Consider the following 23,222-nt stretch of genomic DNA (forward strand, 5'->3'; position numbering starts at 1 on the left):
TTTAATTTTCATTTCTATTATTTATTCTCAGTTTGATTTTTCATTAATAAGATTATATTACAATATAATAATAATAATAATTAAAGATAATAATTATTTTAAAACTACAAGTCGATTGTTATTTAAATATATAACAAAAAATAAAAAGAAAACAACAACAGTGCGTGCAGACAACCCGCGGGCCACTCCCGCGACCGCTCCGCACCTTGTCGCACCTCGCGCGAATATTGCTAACTAACGTCCGTGGTAGATGACTATACAATGGTAAAAATAAAATAAAAATAGTTACAATGTACATAATACGTGATCGCTAACTACGAGTTTGGTACTTCTATAGTATAAAATATGTCACTCGCGACATTATGGGTGATAACATTCTTAGTCTAACTAGCAAGTGGTGGGAGGTTGGGAGGGGAACCGATGCACCTACGCTCTACGCGCGCTCTCCTCGCCGGTGCAGTCATTTGTACGATCATTGTGATAACCTTAAGCTGGCTACACACGTGCAGTTATTTTTACAGTCTGACTGTTCATTTAAATCATTATAATAAGTAGGCATTAGGCAACATTGAGAACTGAGGGTTGAACTGATAACGGACATTCATCATCACCACCAACTGATAGATGTCCACTGCTGGACTGGATATCTATCTTACAGGGACATCCACACGCCACGGTCTTGTGCCGTAAATTCAATTTCAATCAAATTTTGCCATTATACTCTATCCGCGGAAAGTAAATAGTACAGAGCTCTCTCCATTACGTTATCCCACACAAATGATAGAGACAACATCTCAGTGGGCGATAACCATTTTAAGTCAACAACCAATCAAAAACGAAACTATGTTTTGTAATTGGATTTCGAATGTTTTTTGAAAACATGTTTGTGATTAATTGGTGCCTCAAAATGGTTAACGGCCACTAAGTTTTTTGTCTCTATATTTGTATGGGATTACGTAACAGAGAGAGCGCTATACTAACTTCTTTCCGAGAATAGAGTATAGAACAGTTAAAACGGTCAGTTATGACTGCTCGTCTGTAGCCACCTAAGTCAATAGCTGCATTTAGCCGTGTCGCATAGCCAAAGTCCTGCCCGGCGCGGAAGAGGCTCTACACAGCGACAGCTACGCGCCTAACCTTAAGTACCAACCATCTACTGCACTCAAGCAAAGTTACAGCTTACGAATCAATTCCATAGTGCTTCATTACCAGATATTGCTACGACCTTGGTATAGTGTACAACGGTGGTTATACGAGTTTCCAGTCTTTATACAAAGTTGCCTTAAACATTAAATATATCACTGGACTTATACGGCTAACGTTCACAAATGCTACAAAACAAGTCGTGCATTGTTCTGTACTTTCGTTGGCGTTTTGTGTTTCTCAAAAGAGATACATATTTTCTAGTGCTTTTAGAGATATATGTAGATACGTTTTAGATTTAAATAACGCATACAGAGCGCTGCAGGACGGAAACTTATTAAATTTTAATAATCCAATCATTAAAAAACAAAATAATAGGTAATTTTTCTCCATTTTATGGGAAACCTTTGATTTATTCTTGGTGGCAACTAATTGGCAAATGTAATAGATGCAAAAAGTTTTACCATACCTATACACAGGTATTTCTACAAATAATTTTTTCTAATCTTCATAAATATAAAATCTTCATAATATAAAACACTACTGACAAACAACGCACAGCCTAAATTGTAGAAACTTGAAATTTTGCATATGTATAGGTTCTCTCTATACCATAGATCCGCAGAAGGATTTTGATTAATAAAAAGGGATCCCTAAAAACCAAATTCACGCGAACGAAGTAGCAGGAATCTAGATGATTCCTGCTACTTCTACTACTACTATACTATGAAGTATAATTTTCTACCTAAATTCGCAATGCTCTGATGTATGATTTTTTTATCAAATGCCAAAACTTTCTGTTGCAGCGCTCTGATGCGTATAATATGATCAGACTAAAGAGAGAGTAGAATATGACCACCGCTGCACTTTAAGTTGTGGTCCTTTCATATAGTTTTTGCATTTCACAAAGACGAGTGGCTCTGCATGCTTGTGGGTAAGTCGTATCGGAATAAGTGCGTTTGCGAGCGCTTGCTCGCGACTGATTGGTCCGACATGAACGCACACGTACGCAATGCCCATAACATGACAAACCACGTAACCACAAGTAAAGATCAATCGTCTTCGTGAATCGCAAGAACTGTAACAACAGTATGGAGACGAGATGACAAGTCTAGTTCGGCTGTGTCTAGAGATTATTGTCATTAATTTGGTCAGTTCGGGAGGAGGACAGTGTTGAAGTTACTTTTCTATACATCGGTACACAATGCCACAATATAACTACTACACAAATATTCGGTAAAATAATTAAAACAATATTTTTTTCAAAACATTCAATTAACATTGTGTATCGACGTAATTGTCAAACGGTAAAAATACTCGTCCGACATTTTGATATACTTTAGCTCCTATGTTATACATGCTAATTTCTCGAATATTGAAATATCTAAACAATGAACCACTAAGACTCGAATAATATAAAACGATCACACCGTGTGATGCTTACAAGCAATGTGATATAGAAGAGAGTTCAAATACAAAACAATAAAATAATTAACTAAATTTGGATAATTATGACTAAAATCGGCGTTAAATTAAATAATATGTATTCGTCTATACATATATTATGACTGGTAAGCTTAGTTGACAATACAATCCTGTATTAGAACACTAAATAAAGAAAACAGCACTTTGTACCGCGGGGCGCGCCGCAACACCGCACTCGCCCTTTACAAAGTAACCAGCTATGTATATGTATAGCAGTTAATTATATATTATCGTTCTATATACAAAACGCCGAGCCGCGCGCGTCCCTCCACCGGTAAGGCAAATCGTGTGCTCGTTACATTAAATATACATACATATTATTTTATAGTAATATTTACAAAACATAATTGGCAGTCAGTTATACAACATTCAATACACAGCACCTGCATTTTTTTGATTCAATAAAGCGTGTTATATTTTATTTAAAGTCTAATAAAAAATCTAGCGCAAGCATAATACACTTTGTATTGGTTTAATATTTCCAATACCTAATACGAGATAAAATCAATTCTAGGCCAAAACAAACAAGATTAGTCCGCTCATTAAATTTTTTAACAAACAAATATATGCAAAAATGGCGCCTAAATTAAAACCTAATGATATGAATATAATAATTTTGACTATCTAATATTATAAATAATAATAATATACTCCTGTTCAATAGTAAAGCGTGAGGCGCGCGGGCGCGGCGTCGGCGACTGCGCTCGCAACCGAGGCCTTCGGAGTTGGGACCAGTCGCCTGAGACGAGTCGGGAGCCTTTGATATACTAATTTATCTTTTCTGAATATAAAATAATATTTTCGTACCTGGACCGAAATTGGAAAAATCGCAAAAACTTACATAATACTTGCAGGTATACATATATTTTTTTGCTTTTGAATGTATTTCACATTCGAATATTAGGAAAATTAGTATATAAAAGCGAACGTGACCATCCATCTAAAACACACTTTGAAGAATCTTCGCTGAACTACAACGTTTACCTTAGAATATCATTTGAGGTGTTTTAATGGTATTTTCGGTAATTTTTCGATCTTGAATAATTTGATAGGGGATCAAGATGAAAAATTTGCTAAAACCACTATAGAAACTTACGATAGACTACATTTTTTACAAGAGTAGAATTATTATAGTTAAATAATGCGTCCTACAACCTTTCCTCCATTGATTTAGCCGTTGACAAGTACCGTATTGTGATGGACGGCCTAACGTTTTTGAAAAATTTGTAACCACGTTGAAAATAAACATTTTATCTGAAACAATTAATGATTAAAATGGTCCAAATATGTAAACAAAATATGGTCGTATGGCAGACACTATAAATTCATTAATTAATAAGTAAATCCACGGTTGTGTACATACCAATTACAAAACAATATCGATATGATTTTCTCAAGTAAATACGATTTCTCATTTTGTTTGGAATAAATATTATACAAGAGCTAACCTTTGACTATTTCAAACAAATCGATTATACAAATAATTATGTTTTGCCTATCTACATTTGTATTAGAAGTAGATAATAGTCGAGTATAAAATACGTACCATCGGATAAATAAATGGAGCTAGGTTTTTGAGTAAAATTTCTAATAAAAGCGTCTCATGCTCACATCACTGTTACATCATTTAAATCGCGCTTTGGGCACATACCGCGAGTCATTCTATATTTCATAATTCTTTACCACGCATACAAACATCTCTCATTTGTACAAAAGTGTGTTTCTAATGCCCTATTTTTTTTCGTTTTCATTATAATATGACATATAGATATTTTTATGTAGTATGTAAATTTTTATATTTGTATGTATGACTTGGAACATAATAAGAGCCTTATCAGACTGGATGGCGTTTTGCGATCATGATCTCTGCGTCTGCGTAACGATGCAAAGTATTTGCACGCGAGTGCAAGTGACTGTGTGAGATATTTTGAGAACGTCGCAAGCTCGTTCATCGATCGTCTCGCAAAACGCTAGCGTGATTATGACTCTTAAATTTTTGTCCAAGTCACATTTGGAATCATCTGCCTATTGACAAGTTTTAAAATTAACTTATAAAACAAATAAATTATGTTCATCGGACCACGGCCCTATTAAGGTGCTCACTGTAACAAATGTTCAAAACACACTTACACATTACAGAAATACACTTACAGAATTAATTATTATTATGGAGTGCTTAAAAACTTAATATTGTAATAGATTATAGGAAACGCCCTCCCGGACCCTATTTATTGGCTAAATTAAATACTGTAAGTATTTTTTGGAAGACTTAACAAAAACATTAGTAGACAAAAAATAAAATAGAATAAAGCAAGTTTTTGAAACTACAATATAAAATACGCGATAACAATTTTTATATTCACAATACACTAAGGTGGTCGCCGCCACGAAAGTTGATACAATATGAGCAATAACAGTAAATAGCCTTTACTAGCAAACAAATTCTTAATACCTATGTCTATATAATTCTGAAGTCCTTTAACTAAAAAGTGTAAAAACATTAATTGTTGAATTATCACTAAAAATGGAGAGTTTCCAAAAACCAATGTTTCAAAAAAAGAATGCCACGCAGGACCGGTTTTTAGTTAGTTTTTGTTTGGTCCTAAAATGCATTATTTTTTTAGAAACATATATCATCAACCCATCGCCAGCTCACAATTTCAAGCACGGGTTGCACGCTCTCAGAACGGGAAGGCTATTTAGGGGATATTTTTATGGCCAAAAACGTACATTTCTACGTTTTTGGCTATAATTCAAAAAATTCACAGAATTTTTTTTTAGTAAAAGGCCTTCAGAATTCGCGCCTAAATACCATCTATCGATAATCGAACGATAATTAAGATCACGTAGCAAATTGTTTCAACTTACGTGACGGCTCATGTAATTCGGGATGACCTTATCTTCGCCCCTTTGTGATACGATAAGTGTTAATTCGGACGATAATACTTATTGTTAAAAATGTTTTATTGCGCGTTTCTGACGTATGAAATGTGAACACATAATACGGGAGGGCTGTACAGTCTCAGTTGTCAAAATGGGATGATGGGGTGACACACTGTCGCTTAAAGTTATCGCAATAACAATAATCGTAAGAAACGCTGCTATTTAGGTTGTATACAAAATCTAAACTATTAGTACCCGACGGAACGTCAATTTCTAGCCGAAACCGAAGCTGATTAGTCGGCTGTCACTACAGCTTTTCGCCAAAATTAAAGTAACCATAAGAAATTCTATTAAAAATTTCCTATAAGTGAGTAAAATATTTTTTTAAAGTCTATTCTGTTAAAATAGTTTAATTATAATTTTAAGTAATCTCTTTTGGCCTTCTGTTATACCTAGATTTAAATTTAAATAATAATTATGTATTTACGCTGTTGATTACTTTCAAATAAACAAAAAAAAAAAAAAAAAAAAAAATAAGTTCTATACTCCATGTAGGTACATGCTACTTCGCTACGTATTCGATATTTATCCCGCAAAAACAGTGTTATTGTCGTGTGAAGCTAGACAGGCTGTAGTGATAACGCGACAGTAGGCGATCAGAATGATATAGATAATAATTTGTCGTGTCGCTCTGCCATTCGAGAAGTGTTCAAATTGGTCGTTCATCGAGCCAGACTAAAAGACAAGAAATGTTTACGACACGGATCAATTAAGTCGGTCAAAACTTTTTGATTTTATTTAATTAACAAATCTAGACAGGACTAGAAATTAAGTGAAAAAATATGTCATGTACAGTCACTTTAGACCTGTTACTTTAGAATTTGTGTACATTCAAATTAGCGCCACTGTTTCTTTCTTATTGTTAATTCGGCTATTTAGGCGTTTCCACATTACTCGACCAGAATCGTGATGTAAGATATCAGTAAAATGTGTATGAATATAAATTTTAATTTAACGATATTGAATACACATTTCATAAATTTTACCGCATGAATTGGAAGCATAATTTAGAAACGCTCCTATTGTCATTCATTTATTTTCTAATTATTGTTATTTTCTTAAATATTTGAGCAATGAATATTAGGCCACTATTAATGATACCGACGTAATTTTTTTTAGCTCCAAATATGCCTGATACGTGTAAAATAACCGAAAAGAAAATACATTTTCGGTGCAAAGACGGCAAGAAAAAGTAACATTTAAAATGAACTTTTATAGCGACAGCGCTGGTAGGACGAGAGAGGTAGGTTCGTCGTCGCTTAGCATTTAAAAGGGTTCAACACATAACGCGCGACGGTAACTTGCCAACGCATCCCGTAGAAGTTATAATACAAGGAACTGTATGCGTTTTTCGCTCCGACTATCTGTAGGTATAGTGCGTAAAAAATGACTTCCCACACGCCATTTTAGCTTTATGTGTCAAATTTCATATCAAAAGTACGATTTTAGTCCTTATTTAAAAGGTGAATCATACTTTTGACATGACAGTTTGGCCCAGACCATAGAGTTTGGCGCGTGATAAGTCATTTTGTACGGAGTATACCGTGCCGTCACAATCGTATGTCGGCGACGCGCTTTATTCAGTTCCTTGTGTAATTGATTGAGCACACATACGCGCGCTCAGTTACGTTGTACCGCACTGTTGCCGTCGCCCTTTATATGAAAACATTGTGTGTGACAACAGTGAAAGGTTCGTATATCGGCATAATATTGAAAGTTCCATCAAAATCGGTATACTTGTATGTATTTGGAATGCACACTACAGAACTTTTTATATTAAAAATAAGTTATCAAACGTAAAGGGTGATCAATTTATTTTTTTACATATACATTTTTGTAGATGGAAGTTTCTTGTACGGACTTATAGTGTTACCAAGCGACGAGATAGTATTATCACAAAACTGACACAACCCAAAATTACCTATTTTTTAATTAAATCTTATTTAAATAGCATAACCGTAAGCGATATATACATACACAAATATGTAAAACATACGCTTCTCTGTCCACTTTTACTTTCTTTTTTTATTGTGACGACAACTTTCTAGTACAAATTAAAAAAACTGCTCGATTTGTGACGCCAATTATATAGCCATAAAACTGAATTGTTTTCGGTGTTGAAGCTTTTGTTTGGTATTGTCAAAAATGCAATTCTTTTTTGAATGAGTGACTAAAAGTAAACTACAAAACTAGAACATTTTGAGTTGTGACACTTCTGATGTTTGCATGCGACGAGCGAATGGTAGAATGTACGAAGGTGTGTGTAAAGCTGATCACAGACTATAGCCGCAGTGCTCTAGAACCGAACTGCACGTGTCGGTCGAAGTGCTAAAAAAGCGAATGACGTCAGCATGCTCCTCGATGATATCAGAGGTGCTAAAAAAGGTTGTAACTTCTATAGCTTAAAGTTTAGGTTTGCACTGGATCAGAGAGGTCCTAGGATCTAGTTCCACCTGTTGTACTATCGTCGGTCTCCTGCCAGCTCATGCTTTATTTGGATGGAAAGTCTTACAAAACAAATCGCTCACTGAAAGCAAAAATAGTACTATTCAAAAATTAGCAGTTCTGAGTTATAATTACATCAGTTGTTATCTGCGAGAAAAAACCATATCCGTGCGTTTTCATGGTAACTTCTATACTTTTTACGTTGTTTATGCTCGATTGCTAAATGCAAATCTTACTGAAAAAAAAACAATATTTTTGGTTTTGTTTTCAATGTGCGAAATAGACGATTTTAACAACATAAATTAGGGACGTATGGCTCGTGAAGGAGTACTGATAACGTGACTCGATTTAACAATAACGAAGAATGTGTTTCATCTAGCACGTGCGGTGCGTTCTAGTGTGTGATCAGTTTAATGTGTGTAGGTGAGTGTATGTGTATGTGTGTGGTGGGGGGCGGGGCGCAGGTTAGAGCGAGCCGGCGGGGAAGCTCGCGGACGAGTTGCTGTGCGCGAGTGACAGCATCGAGCCAGAGAGAGACTGCTCCTCTTCGCCGTACCCCTCTCGACTGCCTTCCGCGATCGCTATTGGACTGTCGAAGAACATATTTATTTCATCATTTCAGCGTTCAAACTATCGTGAGTGTTCCGTGTGTGTACGAAAGGTTGTATTTCAATATACTCTACGCTTACCTGAAGCCGAGGTTTGTGCTCTCGTTGTCGAAGTGCTCGAGCTCGCGCTCGTGGCGCTCGTGCAGCATGCGCGTGCGCTCCGCCCGCTCTGCCTCGAACTGCGCGCACTCCGACTCCATCTGATCCACAGATATGGACATATTACACAAGCACGCTAGATAAGGCGTGCCATACAAAATAACAGTTATTTTTTGGCAGGCAGTTACGGCACATTATTTTAACACTGAAGTGTTTCGATCCTCAAATTCTGTCGACGTCGTTGATGAGACGTAAAATCACATACTAAGTAACAGGACAGGAAACAGCGCAAATCCAACCGACTGCGCCAAATATTCTTAGTGGCTTACAAACCTACCTTCGCTTTGAGCAGCGCGCGCCGCACGGCAACGCGGTCCTCGAGCTCGCGTCGCTCGCGATCGCGCTGCGCCTCCGCCTGCATTTTGCTCTTGCTCTGATAGGCCGTCAGCATGTCCAACTCGTGGTCCAGCTGCATTTTCAGTTGCTGACACTCCATCTGGAATAAAAAAACCGGTCAAATGCATGTCAGACTCGCACACGAAGAGTTCCGTACCATCATACAAGAAATAACACTTTTTTTTGTGATGTAACCACAAATTCACGATTTCAAATTTTTCCCTTTACTTCTGCTATAAGAAAGTGCTGCCAATTTCACGATTCTTAGTCAAGGGGAAGTACCATATGGGTTTTGATTCCCTTGATAGGTCTTGACAGATAGTGAAGTGATCCTATAAGGGTTCTTTTTTATCTGGAGATATGGACGTTTTTTCGTATTACTTACAAGGCTGACCATAAATTAATTAACTAGATGATACTTGCGACAACATATGATACATCCAAATGGATTTAGGTTACGCTGCCTATTTAACCTACCTAGGTAAGGTTAGGTAGGTAGCGTAAGTCAGGGGATGCTATCTCGGTACCAAATCATCCAATTCGGTTAAACGGATGGGATGAGAAAAGCTAGCAGACCAGACAGACACTTTCACATTTATAATATTAAGTATGGATTGAGTTATAAACATGCCATAATCCTTACCATCTGACTCTCGTCGAGGCGCACAGTCTGTTTCTGCAGCATTTCACTTATACTCTGGTCATATTGCTCGCCGAGAAGAACTAATTTGCGACGTTTTTCATCCTTCAAAGACTTTATAACCTCCTTTTGTTGCTCCTGAAAACAACAATATTAAAAAATACTAGCTTATGCTCGCGACTTCGTCCGCGTGGACTGCATAAATTTCAAACCCCTATTTCACCCCCTTAGGGGTTGAATTTTCGAAAATCCTTTCTTAGCGTATGCCTATGTCATAATAGCTATCTGCATGACAAATTTCAGTTCGATCCGTCCAGTAGTTTGAGCTGTGCGTTGATAGATCAGTCAGTCACCTTTTCCTTTTATATATTTAGACGATTGCTATCATATTATGCACTAGCTAAAAGCCCACGATTGTGCATACCATATTATGCTACTTCTGAATAAATACTAATGGTGAATTAATTATTATCAAAATCGATTCAGAAGCTTCAAAGTTTATCAACTACAAACAAATAACCAAATCTTTCCTCCCGCCTGCTTGTTTGCTCGCTATCTCTAATTTAAAAAAAACCCAGAGTTTTCAGTAATTAAAGTGTTCGTTAATTCTAAGCTGCATTCGCAGTATCTAGATTCTAGTGTTAATAAATTGTGTACCTTTGGCGTCATCTGCAATATCTGTGCTTTGAGTGCTTTGTACTGACGCGTCTGTATCTTACACGTTTCCCGAAACTGCTTGCGGATCTGCATTTCTTTTTGCTGTAAACGAAAAATAATCATACTGGTTAACTATTTAGGTATATAAGTAACCAAACAACAAAATAGTCGATACCTATCAATACCTATTGAAGTTTGCAATCGCATTCACTTTTAATCGTATAGTATCCTATAGTAGCCGGCAAGAAATATTGTACATCAACCTTTAGAATGAGATTTTGGCTTTATGTTGTCTCTCTCACACGGACTATACCGCGACAGGTTGAGTCCGCAATCGGGGTATGAGGCAGGGGGACGCCCTGCATACTCACACGTCATCCGCACCGGTTAGCGCGGGGCTGTGCGGGTGTGCAGGGCGTTCCCTCCTCGACTTGTCGCGTACTATATGTGACGTTTCGTCGGTCTCAGCGACAGAGAACACTACGAAACCGCTTTTTCTTTCTACAGGTCGATATACAATATTTCCTCCCAGGTATTGTACGTAGTCGCCTTGGTACGATAAATAAAGAAAACGCTGACCTTGAGGCTCTTGGGTTGCTGTTTGAGCTGCAAGGCGTGCTTCTTGCGCAGCTCGTGCTCCGCGCGCTGCATGTACTCGCGCTGGTTGGCGAGCTCCGTCGCGTGCTGGTTGGATAACTGCTCTTCCCTGCAAGTTATAAAACATGGGGCCGATTCCCTTGTACACAATCTTTAAACTAAACTAAATTAACAGGTCTAACACCCGTATTCACCATCATTACTATGAAATCGCACAGTGCGCTCGAACGCATAGTAAGGGTTCCACCAATCAGATTATTGAAAATTGACGTGACAAAATAATCTGATTGGTGGAACCACACACTGTGCGTTCAAGCGCACTGTGAGACCTCATAGTAATGATTGTGAATACGGGGGTAAATCTAATGCTATCGTTTTCTGCAGAAAAAAGTATGAAATGGATAGCAATAGATTAAGACATATCATTTTAGTTTAGTTTAGAGATTGTGTACAATGGAATCAGCCACAATATGCCAATAAATGTTTATACCAAATAATTTTGTTAGATTAGTGCAGTTTGTTTTACGCAAAAATCTTCCCATTATTGCCTTTGTAATGAAACCGGTTTGAAGGTCTATAGACATTTGTGTTGTCATAAAATAACAAGCATGATGAAACCGCAGTCTCTTGCTGGTTCCTCTCAGTAAGAAGGGCACTTCGAAACAGTGCAGTGTAAGATTCTCTTTACGATTTAAAAGCACCTGTAAAAAGTTTATGACAACAAAAAAACTTTCTATTTTACGCATCGGCAACTGTTGTAATACTGGAACAGCTCCCAGTAGTAGGACATAAGACGTGATGTCGAAGTAATACGCCTGACTCACCTAAGCGCGTGCACACCCTTTTGCTGGCGGTACTCGAGCTCCTGCGTCTTCTCGTGGTGCCGCAACAGCATCGTGTGTGCTTGCTCCAACTGCTGCTGCCGCTTGTTCAGCTCCTACCAATTGGAATATAGCAATTTACAATTGCTATAAGTTCAAATGCATTAAGAAAATTGTTCTCAATTTATGTCTAACCCCGCCTCTTATTAGTAATTTTCAAAATTCAGTGAGGGAGCGGAATTTATATAATTATTTATACTTTATTGCACAAACATGAATTTTTTAATTTTAAATTGAAAGCCCAAATAAACTTGAAAAATCACAGACTTTCATACCAACTTTTAATCCCGTTGAGATGGAATTTCTGAAATTGCAAAACTTAATAACGATTAAATTCAATCACCATTAATTTAATCTGATTAAAATTAATCAAATTTTATTTAATTGATTAAAACATTAATCAATACTGCCACCAATTCGTCGGATTTTCTTTTTATTATCACCATTTCACAATATCACTTAAACTTATTAGAACTATAAAAGTTATAAACAAACAAGGACAGAGAGTACCTCCCGCAAAAGTTCTTGTTCCTTGTGATGCTGCGCCAGCATGCGGCGCCGCTTGAAGCGCCGCAGCTCCAGCTGCAGGTACTCGTGCTGCGCGCGCAGCAGCCGCGTCTCCTCCTGCGCCTCTGCTTGCTTCAGGTTATCCTTTTGAGACCTAAAACATTTATTATATTATGACTAACAATCGCCTGCAGCTTTGCTCGGCGAAAATTCAAATCCTCATTATTGTATATCCTTATATATCCTATACAGATGGTGAATGTAAAATGATGTTTTTGGTGACCTTCTTTTCGGCACTAGCGCTTGCGGTGCGCCTCGACCACCTTCCTGTCCTGTTCTTGACTCACCGTGATGTCCTAGTTGAGCTTTTTCTTCATCTGCGATTTGCTCCTGCTTCCTCTCATGCTATACGGAAGTGAAGTTAAATAAAACTCACTGTAACGTGGCATCCCTCTGCCGCTTGGGTGTAGCGTCGTCCATACTGAGCTCCTTTTTCCACCGCTCCTTGTTGGCCTTGTACTCGCGCTTGCGCTGCGCCTCGAACGCCTTCCTGTCCTGTTCTTGACGCGCCGTGATGTCTTTGGTGAGCTTCTTTTCGGCAGCGGCGTTTTGTTTCTGCTTCCTTTCCAGCTCTTGCGCGTGTTTTGTCTGTGAATATAATAGACATCGATCAAGTAGATCAAACACTAGTAAGCAGAACAGCTCTTCAGAATAAGTTAAACAACTTCATTATGCCAACTTTAGCTAAACATATGGCAGAAATATGTTTAAGCTAAGTAAAAAGAACATGTAAATTATATAGTAAGGGCCATCATTAAAAAAAGAGGTCTAAATGTAAAAGTAGCATGATTCACTGTAAAACTGTAACAAAATTTAAAAAAAAATGTACAGTTGCATGTACAAAACCAAAAATATCCAAGCTATTTAAAAAAAGGTAGCAAAGATCAGCGCCGTATATAGCCGGAGCCCGGATCGACGCGAAACATAGCAAGTCATCCCTAGACGGCGAGGCCTTAATGGCTGGTGCGAGATTGTTGTATCCGTAAATAACAAAAAAAAAAACATTTCAATTCTCGCTCATCCAATCCACTAAAAGCCTCGCCTAACGATGGGCGATTGTTCCAAAAAACATTTGAATAAATCGAACAACTAAAGAATCGATTGTTGAATTATTCGTCTTCACAATCGACCTCGCCTCGCCGTCGGCCGCGTACCTTGTGAGTTGTGCACTATAATATCTTACGCTCAGATGGCAAATCTCCGTGGAGATTGGCCACTGGCCGAGATTCGTTCGGGAGTACATTATTTACCTGTAATCGCTCCAACTCGCGCGATAATTGTTGCAGCAGCGACTCGTACTCGCGGTCCAGTTGCGCCTTGTGCGCCTCCACGTCCGCCTTGCATCGCTCTTCCAGCTTGAGCAGCGCGGCTTGGTGCTCGCGCCGCATGCGCTTGTAGCCCGACATTTGTTCGTGCATTTCCTGCCAATCAATGAAAACAATTTAAAAAAAAAGCAAGGAAAACCCCTGGCCGTGCTTTGCACTGCATTTTTTCAGCCCTACCATTAAAGCGCATAAAATCCACCATTTTATTTTTTAAAGAGTTTTATGTACCCAGAGACAATCGCGACATCAAGACGCATCATTTGTCAAAAGCGATTGAGCCGTTGAGTAGTTACGAGCGGACATAGGAACGGACGTACACACAGGTTAAAAACACGACCCTCCTTTTGGACTTCACTACAGTTAGGTAAAAAATTGTAGTCAATGGGATAAACTCTCTGTTCTTCTTATCGAATTCGCTGAGGGTCGTGACTCCTTTCCATTAATCATTTAATGTTAGAAGTTTTCATGGTTTAACGAAGTGGTGTGTCCTCAAATCATTCTGCATAGAACTCGACTAAGAAAACGAGTTATCAACTCATAGGTTTTTGTAACTGTAACATTATCAGGTGATACTAGTGATAGAAACCAGGATCGACAGTTCAAAGAAAACGAAATGCCAAAGTCGGTCATCATTTTATATATTGTGTTGTCAGCAATCATTTGATATTCTTTGTCACAAATAGACAGACATACAGACACACTTTCGCATTTATAATCTTAAGTACGGATTAAGTATGGAGTACTTATTAATACCTAATGCAAAAAAATACCTGATTATGTTCCTTCTGTTGTTTTGTAACGATACTGGTGGTCCGTATCGTTGCAAAGTTATTCGCGCCGTGCTCCGACACCAGCGATATCGCGGCGGAAACGTTATTACTGACGCCTAAAACCAAAGGTTATTCATTTGATTAACAATTTATCGTGTTTAAAAACAGTTGTTCTCACAATGATAGCTCTAAATGCTAAATGGCAGGATGCCAGGTGTCAACTATGTGACAATCGAATCTTATTTTGGAGGTATCAAGCTAGCTGTATTTTGGCGCACTTACAAAACGCCACAGTTCACAGTACAACTGACTCTAGATTTAAAATTAGGTCATTCATTTATGTGGGTCCATTTTGAGAAGATGCGTGAGTATTAACCGTAGCGTTTCTAAAGAGCTGGTGTATTTTTTTTAATTTATTAACAGTCTAGATTCCAGTCCTTCGATAAAAACAGAGAATTCTAATTCTGAACCTTTTTACACTTTTTCTTTACAAGAGGATCATACTTGGTTGTTCAATAAGAAAAACCACCTGTTGAGCACCTCAAGTATTCGTTTGTACATTACGAGTAGTTAGGTTTTGTTTGACGAAGCAAAAGACATGAAAGATCATGGTCACCTCTATGCGTCTGTCGTCGCTGCGTATTCCTATTGTCGTCCCCGCCGTCCTGCTGCCACGTGGAGGGCGCGTTCACGTACTCCCTGTACTCGTGGGCCTGTCTCTCCCTCTCCCTCTCTCTTTGCGCTTCGCGTATCGCTTCCCTGTTCGCGTAGTCCTCCCCATAGTCGTCGCAGAGGGAGTCTCTGTTCGCGTAATCCCGCAGCACGTCCCTGTTGACGTAGTCGTCGTGAGACCCGGGTATGGGGCTCTCGCTCTCTCTGCGTATCAAACAGCAACATGAGAAAAGCGAACGCTTGCGGGCTCTGAAAGGAATGAACTAGCTAATGCGCGAGGTGCAGTCGGTGATGGGTAAAGCGTATTTTTAATTCGTATTTTTTACTTTTTATTATGTACAGCGGATATTCTATTTCAGCCAATAAGAACGAAACTAAACTACTAAAGCAAAATATTCGAGTGATAATGTAAGTGTTCAACGTTGATGCCATACAGAATTTAGATTCACAATCTGCAATCAAAATGTTTTAGAGAGATATGAAAACAATGAGTCAAGCATGAACCACTCGTTAAAAAGTCTTTACAAATTGAATAGTGAATCTAGGTTTTGTATGTATTCAACGTTTATTGGTATTAGTATTGCGGGAATAAATAGTGTTAGTGCACATGAGTGAATTAGTGATTGTTGTAAAAAGACAATTGTTTTGGTATTTGACATTTTACGATCAAGATGAATTTAAGGCATCCATTAGACACATGAGTGATGCTGATGATAGATTGATGGAGCAGAAGATTATCCAGATATTTGTCACCGTAGCTCATTACCGAGAATGTGGCAAAACCTATCATATAATGGACGTCTACCGCACGTTGGATGCGTTTTCGAACGATTTTGACTCGTGCGAACACGTACGAACGCACGAACAATCCCGACCTTCCAATTGCTATGGGGTCGCGCAGAGCAGACTGGGCGCCAGTTATTATACTTATAGGTATCTGTGCCGGTAGTTCCGACGTTCGAAAACCACCTATCTAATACTTGTTGGGATTTTAAATATGTACATTGCATTTCGTGCATGGAAGATAGAAATTTTGTTATGTAGAAAAATTCATTAATTTCATTTACAGACGCAAAATGTCTGTAGGATCTTATTGTGATCAAAGAAGAGAATTATCTTGAAGATACAGAATACAACACGCACCAAAGAGGTGCAAAAGCGACATCACCGGTTACGTATCTCGCGACAGGTCTCGCAATCATTGCTGTCAAACGTCACACGTAACAGCGGCTAGAGAGAGAGCAATATTCACAAAGCAAAATAAGAAGAAGAGAGTCAGCAAATGAACTTTCGCATTGCTACGGCTGTCGCGTTGCTGTCGCTACTGCAACGTTTTACGTAATGGCCACTGTCTAATTGACGGAGAAAAACGTATTCACTGTGTGCACTCAATTTGAACGACCAGTATTCATGCGTTTACGTACAACACAATTTCCCATCCAAAGTGCGGTTAATCTTAATAGCATCGAAATAAGAGTGCAGTTGGATAAAAAAACAACAATTATCTATTTACAATGGCGGGTTAAATGTGAAAACATGACATTGTTCAAACAAAGTAGGGTACCTGACAGAGTGGGCGGGTTGGTGGTTGTATTGCTGGTATTGCGCCTGTTGCTGGTTTTGGTGGTTTGCGTTTAGCTGCAAGAATACATGTCGGTCATGTGCTTGTTCGGTTATGGTGCTTGTTATACAGAAACGTAAACAAAATAATCATAATACAATTTAGGCTTACTATTTTCTTTTGTTTGAATTTATTTTTGCCATCGACTACCCTAAAGATCTGAAGGTTGATTGATTGATTGGATTCAAAGGTTTCCGCTTAGAGCGCTGTATTGAGATGAATGGACGAACTTGCGCTTTAAAACAATGTCGCTAAGGTCCGTTTTGCTTTAAAATTGATGTGTTTGTAGTTTGGACGCTCGAATACTATCAACATTGTTGACATGTAAAATCTTAAATAATGCGTCCGAACCAACGAGGGAAAACGTTTACATGTTGTGAAGTCTTAGCTACACATTTTCATTCAATATAATATGTAAGTATTTTAATATATTTCCAACGGATTTTATCCTACAAAATCTATAGAAAATATATTAAAAATATATTGAATCAAAATAATATTACAGTGAAAACCATTTATAACAACATCATCTCGACATATCGGTTATAATGTCCAAAATGCAAGTCTAATGCAGTTATTTGTTGCATAAAGACAAAGCCCCAGTTAATTTATTTTTATCTTATTGCACCACCAACAGAATTATAAAAACAGTTATTATAAAATTCCAATAGGGTATTTTACCCTTTTTGAAAAGTGTCTTAATTTGATCCTTAAGTGATAATAAACAACCAAAAAATTTACAAAAACTATTCGGTCGATAAGTGCAATAAAAATGCATTTAAATTTTGCATCTCAAATATCGCAGCAAAAACGTCATCCGCCATTTTTTTAGGTTCATGAGCTGTCATGACGTCATACGGATTGGTAAGCAACGGTGTTTTCTTAAGAGAAATACAGTACAATTTCAATCTATGTGACGTCACAGTCGGAATAAACATGACGGCTACGTATTATGCATTTTGGATATTTGTAGAATAGATAAAAAAGTAATAATTTTATAAACTGAAATTATCATTTTTTGATTACTTATTGCTAATACAATGTTGTTAATACATTTTCAGATTTTTCTCGCTTGGTGTAAAATACCGTATTATAGGCGGTGCAAATTTAGACGGAGAAGTAGTACGAGAGAACTTAAAATTAACAACATAATATGGAAGAAACACAAAGGTAAGAAAATATAAAAATTAAATGCCTTTTGCGACCTAATAATCATGGTCCCTTCAATGTTTTTATAACAGATTTTGACTGTATATTTCTAGCTAAAACGCTACAACATGGTGATTTTTTTTTCCTTTTATTAGTTCGAACGCATTATACTAAGTCCTAGGGTGATGCGAAAGTCCACGTACCGGGCGCGGGCGGCGGCGTAGGCTGCCGGAGGACGAGCTCTGGCTGGAGGCGCCGGCCGCGCTGTGCTCCGACGTCGCGGAGTTCGACTTGGAGCTGTCCCCGCCCGAGCGCTCCTCCGCCGTCTCTTCACTGTCTCCTATATCAATACATACCCATATTATTATTGTGGCGCAATCATTATTACAATAATGAGTGATGCAGCTTTTCCGGAATCGACTTCCTGGTCAACACTCTAACTATTGGTTGCAATAGATTGTTGCAGCAAGAATTCTATATAAATTCAGCCAATCCCAATTAGGATGTTAATGATTGATGTAGCTTTCCCGTAATCGACCAGCTGGCATTTTCAATAAGTCACTATGAAGCCCGAATAGGCTAGTTGACACTTTTTTTAAGTAGGTCTTAAATTGTTAATATTTGTCCTATTAGATCAAAAAAATTAACACAATATTTTTTTGCGCCCTAAAAACCGTAAAACTTTAATTTAAAAATATATTTTTCTTAGACAGGTGAAAACACTGTCGGCCATGTTTGGCCGATAGATTATCTGTGCTCTGACGTCATGCATTTGTAAACAACAGCATAACCTCCCAAAGTTTAATAAACATGACTTCTATACTAGTTTTTATATTTTATATATATGGATACTACGTTAGTCAATAGGGATGACATTTCTTTGTTTACATATTTAATGACGTCACATCATGGCTGACAGCGTTTTCTGCGTTTCAAATAAAAATAAAAACTGTATTTTTTTAAATTGGATTTATATATCCATCCTGCGTTTTTAATAATTGTTATTGATATATTTCGTTGTCTTAAGCAAAATACTATAATAAATAATCATTTATTGGATGAAATTAGATATGAGTCAAGTAGCCTATTGCGCAAACGAATTTTCATTACGGAGCACTATTTACCTACATGTACGAGTTTCAAGATACAACGGTCAGTCCCCGGATATGATACGGCCGTCAAGAGGTAGATCTTCCTTTTACTGCTGTTTCTGCTTTCTGCTTATAATATTAGTATGGATTTGCGTGGTTTAGTTCTTAATAATTTAGTATACTTATATATTTAACTTACCAATAGCACTTTCGGTGTCGCCATCAACCATTAGAATTTTCTTCATTTTCCTATAATTCAAGTTGTCTAGATCCCTAACGGCGGCCTTGGTCCTCTGTATTAGATCAACAAGAACGTTGATAGATCGAGGCCGAGTGATGTACGGGTGGGAGAGCAGCTTCGTGGACGACGGGCGATCCTGGGGGTTCTTTTGTAGACATGCTTCAACAAAATATCGAAATGTGTCTGTCCATTCTGGGGCCTGTAGAAAATATGTGAATGAACATAAAACTTTTACTTTAATATTTCCTGTCACCCACTACCATTTTAATAGGGATGTTGCCAGCTAATGAAATCAGCAACTCTTTATCAAAACGTCAAAAAGCGCGCTTTATGGGAGTTTGTACAAAATAGTATAATGTGACGTGATAGATATTAGGGTTACTTTTTGAGATGTAATCGGTAATTTACAATGGTTGGTATCAAACTTAACTTAAATAGTTAACAGAGAACATGGATTTTACGTAGTTATGTTGGAACATCCTCTATTTAATATAATCACAAAAAAATAAAATAAAAAACAAACTTAACACATAAATTATTTTTAACATAGGCAACATTCATTCCTATTTATAAATCAGAAAATGTTTCGGTATTTCAAGAAGACGACATTACATTGTACCGACCTTCTTGCAAATAAATAATTATTTATCTATTTTATTTATTTATCAATCAAAAGGAACAAAAGATCAAATTCTATACTTGGTACACAAAAAATCAATTCTCAATCGGCAGATACTGATTGTTTAGCCAACTTTTGAAACTTCATGAAAGTTAGCAGCTATTAGTCAATTGTTGTGGTGTATTGTGACGGACAGGAGGCGATTGTGTTCATACATTTTACTTGAAGGCGTGCACACTAATCTGTCGTTGCGCTGTGACGCGCTGACGCTCGAGGAGCGCTCTGATTGGTCGATCGTCGCGACACATTAAACACATCACCTCACATTTGTGCAGCTGAAACTTACTTGTAAAGTAGGCGAATCGTTTTGAGCGATGTGGTAGAGAGCAGACATGGCGTTCATGTTGAAATACGGAGGCTTCCTTTCTGCCAGTTCGATACACGTTATACCGAGAGACCATACATCCACCTGTAAATCAAACGTGTGCCATACAAAATGAGTTTTTTCTTGTGTATTGGGAATTAAAATTGACAAATTGTATCAAATGGTCTTCGTGTAGACAATGTTCACTTACACAGATCACTTATCACTAAAATTTAGTTCCGAGTACACTCACATAGCACTCACTGCTGCTATCAGCGCCAAAATGGCAGAAATAAAGTTGCTTCAAAACCAGATCGGTAATCGCAGGTCGAGCGAACTTGTATTAGTTAGAGGTCAATGATTTGAGAGCTTCAAACTATACGAACCTTCCCATCATATTGTCCCTCATCCATGGCCAGTATGACTTCGGGCGCCATCCAATAGGGAGTACCGACAAAACTGTTGGCGGGACACTTTATACTGGCACTGCCAAAGTCTGCCAGTTTCACCGTCCCATTCTCTGTAAGCAGGATATTGCCGGCTTTGATGTCGCGGTGAATCCGACCGAGGCTGTGCAAGTACGACAGACCGCAGACAACTCCTTCACATATCGCAGCGATTTCTTCTTCTCGCAGGGGGCGTTTGTGAACCTAGTGGTATAAAAATAATCATTATTCAGAATATTATGGAGAACTCTCAGGCATGCAGGTTTCTTTCACCGTTAAAGCAAGTAGTATTTAATTACTTAAAACGCACATAGCTCCAAAAAGTGAGAGGTGCGTGCCCAGGATCGAACCCCCAAACTCCGATTAGAAGTCGGACGTCCTAACCACTAGGCTATCACAGCTTACTTAGTGGATATTTAAGTACTTGAAATACTTTCTCACAAATACACGCATAACGCATTCATAATGTCACAATCGGTAATCAGTAAGTAGGAAGAATTTCGATAAATTCTCCTGTGATTGATACAATACGTAATATCGACTGATAACACAAATGATATATTATGTATCGTAGGGCTGCGATTGCGAGATGACTCAAAAGCTCGCGACCGTCGACTTGTCATGAGTTGTTCTTTTAAATCACGCCTGCTTCTAAGAAAATGACCTCATTCGGAAATTGCACATAATTTGCTTGCTGCACCATCAATTTCGAATTCCGATATTTCTACAAGCTTGGCCTAAAATATTGTTCCAATTCAATTTGATTGTCTTCCATAGATCACTGAATCTTTAATAAGAATTTTTAATAAAAATCCAAATATAAAGGATTATTTAAGTGCTTGGGAATGAGTTGCCAAAAGCTTTGATAAGTAAAGTATAAGTGATTTTGTAAAGTGGTTATAATATTTTATATTATATACCCCGCTGAGTATGTTGTGGGTTTATTCACCGACCAGGGCGCGTTTGGAACATTTGTAGCTTTAGTTTTAAGTTTGCGTAGTTAATTATCACCACTATGTATTGCAAATTCAGCAAGTGACCATCACAAAGTGTACCATACCTACCCAATTTGAATGAATGATTTGAATTTGTTTTGAATTTTGAATTTTAAGGTATTTGGAAATTGTATCCTGTCTTTAACACTGGGACAGCACAGAGTCACTGATTTTTAGCATGTTATTCAGTAGTAGATAATGCCCGTGATCTTGTCCGCGTGGATTTGGGTATTTTAAAAATCTGTGGGACTCTTGAAATCTCCAGGATAAAAAGTATAATTCTATATCTGTCTGGGATGCAAGCTATCACTGTACCATATTTCGTCCAAATCAGTTGGGCCGTGAAAAGCAAGCAGACAGACACTTTCACATTTATAATAGTAGCTGGATTAATTTGAAATACCAATAAATATTATCTCAAGCATGCAAGCAATGTAAATCAAACTGAAACATTATGCCAAGATGTCTCTTTTACACTTATCTTACACATGAACCTGAAGCTCTTTCACCATTTCTATACCTATTCTGTGAATTCTGTGACTTATAATATGAAGTAGTACGTTATATCCAATATCGTATTTTATAGAATTCCATATTAAGTTCTCATTCCCTCTTTCCAGTCTATGAATGAAGTGAACATCGTAAAAGTTAAGCGCGACGGTCTCCTCTAGTGGTCTGAGGACTGGATAATCTTCCTCATGGTCTCTTACATTCTACATTCCCAACTACAATCAGCTTCTCAATAGTAACTTATTTTGCTAATCTATATATTGGAGTGTAAATTTTCTATTGTATGCAATGATTATACTTAAATTATAATGTATTATACTTTAATATTGTACGCCATTGCATGGCAGATTGTGACATGTACCTACTTAATCTCTCTTATACTTACAATCATGCAATAAATGAATAAATCTTCATTTCAGCGGCAAGCAATAGGTATGTCCAAAATAACTATATGTTGAAGGTATATTGGTTCTTATTCATAGTAAGTATATGTCATGAGGAAAGCGGCTAGGTTATCAATTTGACAACTATAAAACCCTAAAATGTTATATACTAGCTTGACCACTTACCTCAATTATATCGGAAGCCGAGCCTACACAGTACTCCATAACAAGCCATGCTGTATGCTCCCTTTTATAACACCCCTTGTATTCTATAGTGTTAGGATTATCCAGCTGCTTCAGGAACCTGGATGCAATCAAATGAGGATTAATTATCATCATCTCAATCCATCCATACTGTGCACCGGTCTCCACTATATGTATAAAACGATAAGCTGACTGACTGATCTATCAACGCACAGCTCAAACTACTAGACAGATTGGGCTGAAGTTAGGCATGCAGATAGCTATTATGACGTAGACGTAGTTTTGGGGGTTGGTGTTGCTCGCGTCCGTAGGTTGTACCCCATTACCCTACACGTGACCCCCGGGTGGTGCTAAACGAGTAACATAGGTGG

The 23,222-nt window shown here is 37.8% G+C and overlaps 1 protein-coding gene across 4 annotated transcripts in view; it reads right to left on the reverse strand.

Annotated features, from left to right (window-relative positions):
- Positions 1-23,222, reverse strand: part of Tao (Serine/threonine-protein kinase Tao) — a 38,692-nt gene continuing 15,470 nt past the window's right edge. For 3 of the 4 annotated variants that reach the window (XM_069501123.1, XM_034971515.2, XM_069501122.1), the window contains exons 4-21: positions 22,834-22,951; positions 20,700-20,963; positions 20,296-20,418; positions 19,289-19,529; positions 18,202-18,338; positions 16,793-16,866; positions 15,173-15,477; positions 14,557-14,672; positions 13,712-13,882; positions 12,838-13,049; positions 12,405-12,555; positions 11,838-11,950; positions 10,996-11,122; positions 10,417-10,518; positions 9,763-9,897; positions 9,061-9,219; positions 8,706-8,824; positions 1-8,605 (exon numbers count right to left, since the gene is read on the reverse strand). In XM_069501123.1, the coding sequence (XP_069357224.1) occupies positions 8,482-8,605; positions 8,706-8,824; positions 9,061-9,219; positions 9,763-9,897; positions 10,417-10,518; positions 10,996-11,122; positions 11,838-11,950; positions 12,405-12,555; positions 12,838-13,049; positions 13,712-13,882; positions 14,557-14,672; positions 15,173-15,477; positions 16,793-16,866; positions 18,202-18,338; positions 19,289-19,529; positions 20,296-20,418; positions 20,700-20,963; positions 22,834-22,951 (2,791 nt within the window). In that variant the 3' untranslated portion in view covers positions 1-8,481. The remainder of the gene's footprint in view (positions 8,606-8,705; positions 8,825-9,060; positions 9,220-9,762; positions 9,898-10,416; positions 10,519-10,995; positions 11,123-11,837; positions 11,951-12,404; positions 12,556-12,837; positions 13,050-13,711; positions 13,883-14,556; positions 14,673-15,172; positions 15,478-16,792; positions 16,867-18,201; positions 18,339-19,288; positions 19,530-20,295; positions 20,419-20,699; positions 20,964-22,833; positions 22,952-23,222) is intronic. The other variant, XM_034971516.2, reaches the window with a different exon arrangement.

This window comes from Maniola hyperantus, chromosome 9 (assembly GCF_902806685.2).
Source record: "Maniola hyperantus chromosome 9, iAphHyp1.2, whole genome shotgun sequence".
Classification (NCBI taxonomy): Eukaryota; Metazoa; Arthropoda; class Insecta; order Lepidoptera; family Nymphalidae; genus Maniola; species Maniola hyperantus.